The sequence below is a fragment of the Syngnathus leptorhynchus genome, chromosome 7 (genome assembly GCF_054491065.1).
Source record: "Syngnathus leptorhynchus isolate UIUO chromosome 7, UIUO_Slep, whole genome shotgun sequence".
Lineage (NCBI taxonomy): Eukaryota > Metazoa > Chordata > Actinopteri > Syngnathiformes > Syngnathidae > Syngnathus > Syngnathus leptorhynchus.
The window spans coordinates 6,536,478-6,548,822 of record NC_141201.1 but is presented as its reverse complement, the minus strand read 5'-3'; the positions used below and the strand labels follow the sequence as shown (position 1 = coordinate 6,548,822).

Genomic DNA, 12,345 nt, shown 5'->3' with positions numbered 1-12,345 from the left:
GGGGCTTTAAAGACAAAGTTAAACCATGGACTGGTCCTCAGCCAAATGTAAGTTACTAATAAATATAGTATAGTAAACAAAACATATCTTACAGTGTAAGGCTCATTACCATTAAATTACAATAAAGAAATCAAGATGACAAATTTTCAAATTTTATTTAATTTACATATTTAGAAAAGGCAGGCCTTGAGATCAAACAATTTCAGCAAAAAAGAGGAATGAACAAAAGTGACAGTACTCAGTAAAGTGTCTCAGCCTGGTTAAAGCACATGAAACATTCAGAAAGAAGAAGAAAAAAAGTTGAAGTGATGTTTACAAATCCAATTTGTAAAGCAATATTTTGAAGGCACAGGCTGCACTCTAGCTGGCTGGCAGAATGGCATTTTATTCATCTTTAAATCCATACGACACAAAATTTGCAGGGAACCCATAGAGCAGGTAGACAGAAATGTTTTCTCTATATTACGGTGCATAAGCGACTGGACAATATATACATCAGTTGCATTCAAATGTACAACCAGCTATGTTCCAGTGTCACTGCCACTGGACAAACTTTATAGTATTTTTTTTCAGTCAAATGCATTAAAAAAAAAACAAAAAAAAACATGTCCGAGGCCAGACACTGTTACTGGACAAAATTTAAAAAGCTCTAACACTTATCATTGTACCTATACATTCTCTTTTTTTTTTAATTGCATGCTGCATGAAATAAAATACAGTAAAGAATCCCCTTTGCATCACCTACCTGCATCTCAAGTTAATTACTGATTAGACCAAGCAGTAGAAGTCCCTTGACAAAACATAAAGCTGAACATTAAATTGTGCAGTCAGTTAGCGAAAAATATGTCCCTTAAAATCGTCATGTTTTCTAACATGTTTGATAGTATTTGTCGCTGAGGGAAAGTAATGTATACAGTCAACTACCGTATACTTGCGGTTTAGCACCTGGGAATTAAGATTTTTTTTTTCTCCCCAAATTTGACATATTTCAGTTTATTTTTCTTTGGAACCCCCCCCCTCCAATTTCCCCATACATCACATACATACATAAAATGTCTATCAGTGTTTTTTTGAAGAATTTTTGGAGATCTGTAGATAAATTCTCTCTCTCCCGCAAAGCATTTCAATGGGCATCAATTATTCAAAGACTTTCCCCCACAAATAGTGGGGGTCGACTGTAGTGATTATGCTTGCACTCTTTCAAGAGTGTATAAAATAAAAACTGTGACTTTGCAAATTCACTCACTAAAATGCATCATGATAAGATTTAAAACGGTAACTTCATTTGCATCGTGTTCCTTTCCTATTTAAAGAGTAATGGGAAACCTTCCTGAGTATTTTGTTACAGCCAGTCAATTTTCACAGCACAGGGGACCCGCAGAGTGCTTTAGGAAGCTGGAGGACAAGTGCTGGGGATCCAGTCACACAATATTTCATAGATGAGTGGTCGGCTAAATCTGTGCAATGAGTTCCCAAAATAACCTGCAGAGCTTGGGCTTCCATCTTTAGCTTCATGAACCAGAATGACAATGAAAGAATGTTAAATATTTTCATATTCAGTCACAATAAAAAAAAAAAAAAGCCACAAATTAAAAACAACCACTTGAGTAGTGAGATTAAGGCCGGGGTGGTGAGTTTTAACTCCACACATCTTGCGAGTATCGTCCCTTGGTCATCAGTTTCTTGATGTAGTCTGTGGCCTGCGTGCGTGTCATGCCTTCAAGCTCTTCTGCTATCTCATAGAAGGCTGTCTGCACATCTTTCGCCATGTTCCTTGCATCCCTGAAATCAAGACACATCTGCTTAGAGTTGTGGTCTTTTTGCATTCAGGGGTTTTTTAATTGTGAAGTTTCATATATCCATCAACAAAGGAGATAGCGGTTTTAACAATTTTCACAGCACAGTAGCTTAATGCATATACATCTTTTCATTTCCTGTTAATACTGGCAAAAAAACAAAATAACAAAAATTTGTCAATTATTCAAACCATGAACTAACGATGAATAAAGCATACCCGCAAATGTAGATATGGGCATTTTCTGAGTGAACGAGCTTCCAGATGTCCTCTTTATTTTCCTTCATGAGGTGTTGCACATAAACCTTAATTGTAGAAAAAAGAAATAAATCAAACAAGAAAACTTTGTATTGGTTGCAGATAGATATCAAAAGATAAAGTCTGTACATACAAACTATACAACATATAGAAGATTAAAGACACTCACAGAAATAAAAAAAATAAATAAAAATTTGATCTTGTGTGCTGTTACACAAACTAGAACAAGTCAGACTAAAGTCACATGAGAATGACTTATCCAAGCAAGGGATAGGAGCGTCTCAGATTGTACCTTGTGCTCCTGGTCTCGGGAGAAGGCAACATTAAGCCGTGTCAGGACTTGGTTCGTCTCAGCCTCCTCGAGCTCCTCTTGGTAAAGATAATCTTCATTCTTATGTCTGCAGCCATAGAACAACACTGTCTCCCCGACCTCCTTGCCTGTACACACACAGCATAGACAAAACATCAACAATGCGCTAGCTATTTTTTTTCACACTTGTCATTTATTTGACGGTTCTCGATTTTACACAATGGGCATCAAGCACAAACACCAATACCAAGAAATTGAGGCCATAAAATAAAGAGGACCATTCAGATTTGTTATCAGTTCAAAAGCCAGCATCTGTGATGGTATTGAGTTGTGTTACTGCTCATGGCACTGGTGACTCGCTTATCTGTGAAGGCAAATGACTGACTAGAAAGTTTAGACAACCGAGGCCAGACGACAACTATAAATACCTTGCTGTTTGAGCCAGCCCCTCTCCTGGATAAAGCCCATGAAGGGAGCGATTCCTGTCCCAGGACCAATCATGATCACCGGGACGCTGGCCTTGAAGGGTAGGCGGAACTGAGACTTGCGGATATACATGGGAACGGTAGATTTGTGGCCATTGTCGGTGACAAGTTTATTCTTCAGCCAGTTAGTGGCCACTCCCTTGTTAATACGGTTCGTCTTGGTCTTGTATTCCACCACCACGGCGCAGATGTGGACGCTGTTCGGGTGAACCTGTGGCACAAGGAAGATACGATTTGTGCATAGAACGAAAGTGCTTCATTCATCTAGTTATTAAAAATGGACTTACTTTAGAGGAGGAGGCTATGGAGTAATAGCGAGCTTGGAGACGAGGCATTAGCTCACACAGGTGGTCAATGGGGGGCTTTAAAGAGGGCATGTCCTCCAGAATGGCAAGAATGTTTCTGCAGGGCTCCAATACCCAACTCTGGTAGAGTGCCTGAAAAGAAACAAAAAACACAAGACAACGCTCAATAAAGAATGAATGATAAAAGCACAGCAGGCTCACAAAAAAATTATTTTATTCAATCGCCACCGAGCTGAGCATTTTCAAGGTCCCCCCCCCCCAAAAAAAAAACAACCCACACACACTGACCTTGCCCTGAGGAGAGGAGGAGGCCATTTTGCGCATATTCTCCTGTTCTTTGGGGTCCGAAGCATACTGTGCCAGCTCATAGAGGACATTGGTACGAGGAGGGTGCGAGATGTCGAGGTAGTGAGTCAGAGCTGTGCGGTACGTTGTTGGACAAGGGAATGGGTGCTTCTTATTGGACTCCTCTGAAAAGCCGAGATTTGATATGCATACATTAGTTATACATTCATAATGAATTGCAGCATTTACAAATGAGCTGATTGTACAAGTGCAGATAACAGAGGAATTTTTCATGATGAACTGAAGGGAGGAGCACATTTCAATGCCAACATACCATCAAGGTTGTTCAGAGAGATAACCACATCAAGGTCCACACCAAGGACTTGTCCCAACTTATTCACCAAAGCTGCATCATTAGTAGGGAAAACAGCCACATGGTCTCCCGACTCATATCTGCAATCGCGTTATTATAATCACATTAGACTTTGGCCATATGATAGAAACATGAGAAGCATTCCGTTTTATCAGCTTCATTTAAGCAGTACTGTGTACTCATCAAGCGCAAATCTCACCTGATCTTGGAGCCTGAAATGTCTAATTCAAGGTGCATCAGATGCCTCTGACCACCTTTGTTGAGTTGACGGTTGACAGTGACTGGGGCCAAAAAGGGATTTTTAGAATCATACGGCCTGTCAATCAGAGTACACAAATTTAGCCACACAGTAATGATTTTAAAAAATGTTTAGGAAAGAAATGTCAAATCACAAGTTACATTTTCCTCTTGGTTTGATCTTAAAGTTCAACACATTTTATTGTGCATATTTTGTCCACTAGGAGGCAGCAAGTCTTTAATGACCTGCAGTAAACTTTGCTGAAGGCTGATTTTTCTGCTACAGTACTTACGGCTTCTGGACCTCAAAACTTTTCAGACGGCCAATCTCTCCGGTGAACACTTTGTTCATGTTGATGTCAGGGTGATCCTTCAGCTCATACTGCCGGATGCTATGAGACCAAACAGTACTTCAAGTTATACTTTACATAAACTTAAAATAAATGTATTTATTTTCCACAAACAATTGACAATCATGCACATACTAAAGGTATAAATTGTTTCTATTGTGACATTATGTGATAAGATAAGGTACCTGTTACCTGTAACAATCTAGTCAAAAGAACAGGAACAATAAAAAATGTTACCTTGAGTCATCTCCCAAGGCTTCCACTCCAAAGTGCTCACAGACAGCTGGCCAAAACTGCTCTCGCCACGAGACAAAGTCCTCCTCCAAACTGAGAGAAAAACAAAGAAATGTCAGGCAAGCCAAAGTTAAAAGTTGGACTCAGTCAAAAATATTCCTGATAATTATTTCTGAAATCTAAACCCTTAACATCATCACAAATGGAAAGGAATGATTTTTTTTTTCTCACTTACTTGGCATCATCATCTCCTAAACCGAGGTCAAAGATGCGCTTGGCCCCAAGTTCCTCCAATCTTTTGTCCACGTATTTCCCCATGGCGTTATAATGCTCATATGTCTTGTTGCCCAAAGAAAATACCTGCAAAAAAAAAAAAAGAAATTCCCATCAGGCATTGAAATTGGCATCTTTGCAAGGCATTACACCTCGGTCTCTGTTTTGTTCTCCAATATACTGTACATAATAGTGTTGCTCTTCATTATGGAAGTTTCTGTCTGTTATTTCATGTAAATTACCATGGAAATGCAAATAACTGAATGAATGCTCGCCGTATATGCCTGTGATTATTATTCTCTGGCATTTCTCAGTCTGGTCCACTGGGGTACGCATAAAATATTCTTCTGATCAAAGCTGCCCATCTCTGATGCAGCTCCACTAATAAATACTGTACTCACAGCTATGTTTTTAAAAACATTAAATGGATGCCTGAAATGCATAACTAACATTGAGCCCAAAAAGTAATAATTCAATGTAAGAAATGAAGGACATTTAAATTATGGCCAATTAAATCTCATGTACCGCTATAAAGATGAAAAATGTCAAGCCGTTCCAAATTTAACGGTAACACAAGTTTAGAAAATTATTGTGGTTGCAGTGACTATAAATCCAATGTATCCCTCTCAATGGGCTAGAAATAATTGTCCGTTCTCAGTAGGAAATTGTTTGAATTCTTCAGAGTAACCCTGGAGACAAACAGAAACAATGGTAGCAACATTCAGCAACTTCAGAGTTGGGCAAAAACAGAATCACCCTTTAAAAAAACATTAGCATGCCGGTTCATACTTGAACTGTGTGGAACAGCGCTATAATAGACCTCACCGTGTAGTTGAGTCCGGAGAGGTCCTCGTCATCATTTTCCTGCAGCCAGTCATAAAAATCCTGGGCATTATCTGTCGGGTCTCCTTCTCCATAGGTGGCCATGCAGAATATGGCTAGCGAGTTTTTGATCTCAGACAAACGAGACAGTTCACCCTGAAGAACATGACAAAAGTGTTAAGTAAGTTTCCCCTGCTGAAATGCATTCAAATAAAAAAAGCAAGAAACATGTATACGGTTTTAAGTTACCATTTCATATTCCTCTGGATCAGCAGCCATTCCTTTCATGCCGTAACGCTGAGCATCTCTGGAGAGTCTGTTGGCAAACTCCTCTGCTGTGCCAGTCTGGGAGCCGTAGAACACAATGATGTTCTTTCCCTGAGGGAGACAATAGACAGAAAAAAAACGTTGTGATGAACCAAAAATAGATCGACCACTTCAATACACTCCTGCATTGTTACCAACAAATTCGCCAATACTTTCATCTCCAACACCAATTCACTGTGACATTGTTGGAAAGAACAGAACTTACCGTTTTCTTCATTTTCTCGATGAAACTCGTTTCTCTTGTTGTGGGTGCTCTGGAGAAGACAAAATGTTAAAATGGTAAAGCTGATGTGATATTCCTAAGCTATGAACTTTTTTTGTAACCATTATTTCATGACATTTTATTTGTATTTATATTGCATTACAGAGTCACAAAGTTTGGTGAGCATATCAGAAACATGACACAGTCTGTGCTCAAAATACTCCAAACATATTGACCCACTGAGCATCAAGGTCCTCACCCTGCCAGCTAGCCAGCCTCTCAATGGTCACACAGGTCATGTTCTCCTCTTTCAGTCACATCATTCATGTGCTTTCCTGCACTATTATCTTCCCCTTGGGATTGTGGTGCCACAAAAATATTCAACTTGTTTGTGCCACTCTTCGAGTCCTCATTTGATACTCATTTTCCCTTCAAAACGTCACTATTAATCACATACAATCATTCATCAGGCAAACTACAACAACATTGAATACTAAACATGAAGATGTTCATGACTTATCTGTCAACGGAATATATGAAGCTATCATACAATGCTCGCTCATATGTAGCCCCCAACCCCGCTAAGCCAGACAACTGTAAACGTAAGAAACCGATTAGAATTCAAGCGAGAGAATCTGATGCCAAACACGCCATAAAACAGTCTCCCGTGGTTAACACTTGTACTCGGGAGCAAAGATAACTCCAGATGGAAATCTAAAAGCAGACGTTTGCCCCCGAGCTCAAGCATTCCTGTCAGATCTAATAAAGAGTCAAAGAACATAAACGGATGGTCTTGGAAATGTCTGCATAAAAAGCAGCAAACCTGAGCGCATTGAAAACACGCAGCCATCTCATAAGAAAGTCTTAAAGCTGAGTTTTTTTGTGCAATAGCCATCTCAAATATTATTCTTTCATGAGCCCCCCCCCCCCCCTCTTTGACATTCTTATGTCTATCTGTCACAAAATGAAATGGAATCGCAGCACACATGAAAGTTACAGGATAGTTTGAAGTTAATTGTCCGATGTATAATGACGCAATTTCAAACACCCACTGTGAGCCACTTTTGACGTAAAAAAAAAGCTCATTTATTTATTTGTATAGCCCTAAATCACAAGCAATCTAAGCTCATTGACCCATGCAGCGTGGCCGCGATGTCAGGCCAACCTTTTCTATTTCTTTTTTGAAGTGACTCATTACTGGCGGCAAATGAACACTGCAATTAGTGGTTTAAAAAAAATCATTGAATGATTACTCCATATCTGGAAACACTGGGACATTTTTTAAGCCATTATTGCCACATTAGGAATTCACTTCTCGCGGCTAACGTGCACCGTTTGATAGGCAAGCAGGTTACTGACCTTTCGGCAGCATCTCTCCTGTCTTCTGGCAGGGAGAAAACACAGCCCATGGCATGTAGCCCTGTGGCTCAGCACAGCCACGATCACCTCCGACTAGGCACCGTGAACCGCCAGGCTCCGTCTTTAATAGCAGGATGTCAACGCTCGGCAGCCTCGAGCAGACAAAAAAAAAACGAGCCCAGCCCGAGGAAGACACTCTGCTTTCACCTCTCCGGTGTTATCTGAACTCTCGGCCTCTTCCTGTGCTGCTCTCTGAATCCAGTCTGTTTCTCATACTCAGCCGCACGGCACATGCACGCTGCAGCCACTGTCAGTGTCTGAACACAATGGTGGGAAACTGACTTTCCCATAAAATGTAGCAAAAGCTGCAGACCCACACTTTTGACTCACACCAGCACACACTGAACCACTTCTGGGGCTGAAAAGCCTTCCCCCTCCGGCCCGCCCCCTTTTCCTCTCCGGCCTGAAAGGTGTTAGGCACGAAAAAGTCTACAAGATCCATTCTCAGGATTTGGCTAGTCAACTAAGCAAAGCCACTCCTCCGTGGACCACTAAAAAAGCGGGGAACGAGCTGAATGGTAGGTTTCTGTCCCCCGCCCCCACATCACTGGAGGAGAGAGGGGAATGCCATTGCTATGGCAACCTCATTTATCATAAAAGGATTCCGTTTGTGACAAGGCCCAATAGTAGAGGAGCTCATCGAACGCACATACACAAAAGAATAAGCAAGGGGAGAGGGGAAAGATTGAGGGGAAAAGTAAGTCAGGGTGAAGAAAGGGTCTCTTGTTTGTTTTTTTTGCCCAACGTCCAAATTTTGTAAAGGCCCATCACAAAAGAAGCTCGGCTGGCAACTTTCGCATGATTTCGGGGCCAAAAAACAAAAGCGCAGGAAATACAGGGAGACTACGCCTCCTCCAAAACAGTTGGGTAATCGCCGCGCTCTTAAATGGGAGAGCAGACCATCCTTGCTTGCGCTCGTGTCATTTTATGCTCCCTTCCTGCAGCCCCTCCCCTCCACAGATGGACAAAAAGTAACAAAAATGCTTCCCGATGGTCATTCCGCTCGTGACCAACAAAGTCGAGAGCTCACAAACTCGACCGTTCTTTCGGTGACGAAAACCTCAACCGCTCAAAGAGCATAGTTTTGGGTGGTTAAGTCATTTGTGTTGTGGTTGGGGAGGGTCTACAAACGCAGCCAGTTCCTTTAGAGTTCAGTGGAAACAAACCGAGCTTCCATCCCTCGTCTGCTGTGACGTAAGGAGGGAACAATCCAGGGAAAGCTTTGACATAAGGGGGAGGGGGGGGGGGACAGACCCAAAGTCAAGAAAGATGATATGAAAGCTGAAGGCAAATGTTTAAGCTTAACGCGACATGAAAGCTGAAGGCAAATGTTTAAGCTTAACGCGGGAGAACTCTGATGTGTATTGAATTGATGACACAGAGACAAATTGGGTTCCAAAACAAACACGGGCCTGAAGTGCTTCCATGTGGATGTTTCCTTCAGGAACAGGAAATGACCACGAAATGGATCAATTTCGATTAGACTTTCAGATCAGTGAGCCCCTTGAATGAGATAAATTTGACTTCCCACTTTCCTCCGATGCAGCGTGTCTCCCTCACAGTTCTTGTGCAACTTTTCTTCTAATGTCACTTGTTAAAACAATTATGGGACAGTCCCATTGCTTGATTGCAGTTTGCACTGTTTGTGCAACCAGTTCAATAATCTACCAACCATGACCCCACTGTACTCATTTTAACAGATTTTTGGATGAGATTTCGAACTACTGAACCAGATGATCATCATAGTCATGAAACATTAACAAAAATGTAGTGGATGTTCCTTTGAAAGATTTTTTTTTTTTTTGCTCCCCCACAGGAGACACTACTACTTGATAATACTCTCAAAATGAAAAAAAAAAAATTAAAGCGAAGATGACTCACATTGTTTCAAGTTTCTTAAATTCAGGGATGGGTTCGGGCTTCTTGCGAGACATGAACCAATAGATGACAAGGCCAACGATCAGAGAGAAGAGGAAGAGGTCGAGGTTGCTGAAAAGAGGCTCGTCCTCGTCGGCCATGGGTTCTGTTTGGGTGGCTGTGGTGGGGTCCATGTCTGCCATCCTCTAGACAACAACAAAAAAAAAAAAGAAAATCGCTCAAATGTTAAAATCATTATAATTTATCACAAAATCATTTTAACTGACATACTCTGCAAACTAAAAGTCAATAATTAATCCTTTTGGTTTAGACAAATCAAAATATTTTGTTCTGTTATAATAAAGCTACATGATATTCATTTTGGGCTACGTGACTTAATTAATTAATAATAATTAAAAACCTGAGTCAATAATACCTAATATGATTGATTAGTTGGGAGATGGGAGTATAATTTCTAGAAAGAAATAGTCCAAGTGAACAAAGAGGGATAGCGGCACAGAACCAGTTAACCTGCACTGGGTAATATGATGGTTAACAGATGTGGCCAAAGCTTTTTTTTTTTTTTTTCTTTACTTTCGTCATACAATGGCTGCTCTTGTGCAAGCACTACAAGACAATTGGCTGAAAAGCAACAGGAATCTCCAGTCCAGCTTCAAAAAGATCTTTTTTTTTTTCTTTTTTTAATGAGTGCAAGATGTTTTGCTCTCAGCTCATGTTTCAAGTCCATGGGTGAACCTTTGTATTTATATTATTTATATATATAAAAAAAAAAAAGACAAAAAAAAAACAAAACAGGCTGACTTGACAGTTGCCCATTTTCATCTTCCATTCATTCATTCATACATCAACAGTTTATCCTGTTCAGGGTCACGTGTCCGGAATTAACTGAGAAAAAAAATGTTACTCCAAATTATTAAATAGAATTGATAGATCTATAGAATTATAGAATTGCAAAGTCCAAAAACGTGTGCTTAAAATTCTGCTGAACGCAACCACTTGGGAACTGTTTGTTGAATAGCTTCACTTTTTCATGCTTTGATTTTCTATCTCAAGGTCCACCTACAAGGTGCCAGAGTAACATGTCTCACAGAAACTGGATCCCAATGTCGCTAACAAAATCCTCTCGGAAGCGTAGTTGCACAGTTTTGGCACACCCACTAACAAATGCACTCACATAATATCGGTTAAAGGGTAGGACATAGTATGAATTCCTATTAAAGATTATCAACAGAGGACTGTCAGCCTTGGAAGGGGTACAAAGGTAATAGAAAGTGAGCACACACCAGACTGAAGCCAGAATAAATCCGTTTTGGGAAAATGAAAACAACGACAACAATGTGAACGAGAAGAGAATAAAATTAAGCTGTGAAAAGAAGAAAGTGTTAGAGGAAAGTAAAGTTGAATTCTTATTGATTGATGATAACAGCCTGGTATTTGAACAAGAGTGTGCTTACACGTAAGAACCAGGAAAGTTGCTTTTAATGAATCAATTACCTTGCTGTATAGAGATGCTAACAGATGACAATTCCAATTCAGAATTTTTTCACACTCACACTTTATTGTGTATTTATTCCTTCCAACTCCAAAGTAGTTCCTTCCAAGCCCACGACAACAACGAAAAAAATAACAGTTTTTCTTGCATAGCGTAACTGACTTTACAAGCATTGGATTATTTAATAGAAATGCTAGGACACAACTCTGAGGTTAAAAATTCAAAAACAAGTATAACATGGTGCGTACCTCCACATTATTTGATGAAACAATTTGAATACTTCTGATGATAGATTATCTTAATCTAGATTCATTAATACATTCATAAAACGATATGATTTGGCCAAAATACCTTTTGTGACTAAAATCACAAGGATATCAGTCACATTAGTCCAAAGTGAAGCACTAATCAGTACCAGTCATAAATGTTAAAGGACTCATTCATAGATAAGTATCCCAACAAGGGATGGATTCAGCATCATGTGAAACTTCGGTTTGTTGCTAATTAAAATTCAATAAAAGAAGCTTGAAAAGTCTCTTGCCATCGGTGTGTTCAACAGAACGATGAATTGGACACATGTGACATAGTTCATCCACAAGATCAAATATAACATATGTTTGAGCAACAGTGAACGTGCTGATAAAATGTTAATACGTTACTCTCAACCACTTCGATTTGCATGTAATTGCTAAGGTACACAAACACAATTTCAGCAACTAGCTAGCTCAAAAACAAATTTGCGCCATAGAAAACACTAGAATGGTGACAAATTTGTTAGCTACCACATGGCATAAGGTGTTCATTGCAAACAAAGATAGCAAAAACCTTACTTTAGCCTCACATTGCGTAACTAGACATCACATCTTTAAGCTATTTTGGGTCTAAAACGGAATATTTACTCAATGTATTAAGGCTTATATTGATCGTATTAACCCTATATGTGATTTCATTTAACTGCCACTTACTCAAAATAAAGATTAATCAATAAATAAGAGTCTATATTGAAGCTTACCTCCTCGCCTCTCAAACTCACGTTCAGTGCTCACAACGCGGAAGGAAACTTTACGCCATGCGAGACGATACCAACTCAGTTCCTACAGCGGGGGTGCGCACGTTGGGTAGTCAAAGTTAATTCCCTAAAACGTGGCGTTTCTGCACTATTTTTGCACTTTAGTATATTATTCTAGTGCAAAAATACACGTGACTGTGTGTGGCATCAAAAGTATTCTTTATAGTTCGAACACCTGAAAGATGATGCGTTTTAAAAGACGACCCCTCCCTTAGAAACCCATTACCTAAT

The 12,345-nt window shown here is 39.9% G+C and overlaps 1 protein-coding gene across 1 annotated transcript; it reads right to left on the bottom strand.

Moving 5' to 3' along the window:
- Nucleotides 1-143: 143 nt before the first annotated feature.
- On the bottom strand, nt 144-12,212 carry porb (P450 (cytochrome) oxidoreductase b). The gene is made up of 16 exons (XM_085916720.1): nt 12,058-12,212; nt 9,557-9,738; nt 6,260-6,308; nt 5,977-6,105; nt 5,731-5,883; nt 4,868-4,992; nt 4,636-4,725; nt 4,342-4,440; nt 4,011-4,127; nt 3,773-3,891; nt 3,442-3,623; nt 3,136-3,285; nt 2,792-3,059; nt 2,346-2,491; nt 2,015-2,100; nt 144-1,782 (listed from the first exon to the last, which is right to left on the bottom strand). Exons 2-16 carry the CDS (start codon nt 9,733-9,735, stop codon nt 1,638-1,640), a joined length of 2,037 nt encoding a protein of 678 aa, XP_085772846.1. The 5' UTR covers nt 9,736-9,738; nt 12,058-12,212; the 3' UTR covers nt 144-1,637.
- Between the last annotated feature and the right edge of the window lie 133 nt (nt 12,213-12,345).

Bases quoted from the DNA above. Each gene is read 5' to 3' on its own strand.
- porb (XM_085916720.1), bottom strand. From the start codon at position 9,735: ATGGCAGACATGGACCCCACCACAGCCACCCAAACAGAACCCATGGCC. The intron at 6,309-9,556 runs GTGAGTCATCTT...TGTCTTCTCCAG, and splicing joins TTTAAGAAACTTGAAACAAT to AGCACCCACAACAAGAGAAA. The intron at 1,783-2,014 runs GTATGCTTTATT...TCTTGATTTCAG, and splicing joins GCCCATATCTACATTTGCGG to GGATGCAAGGAACATGGCGA.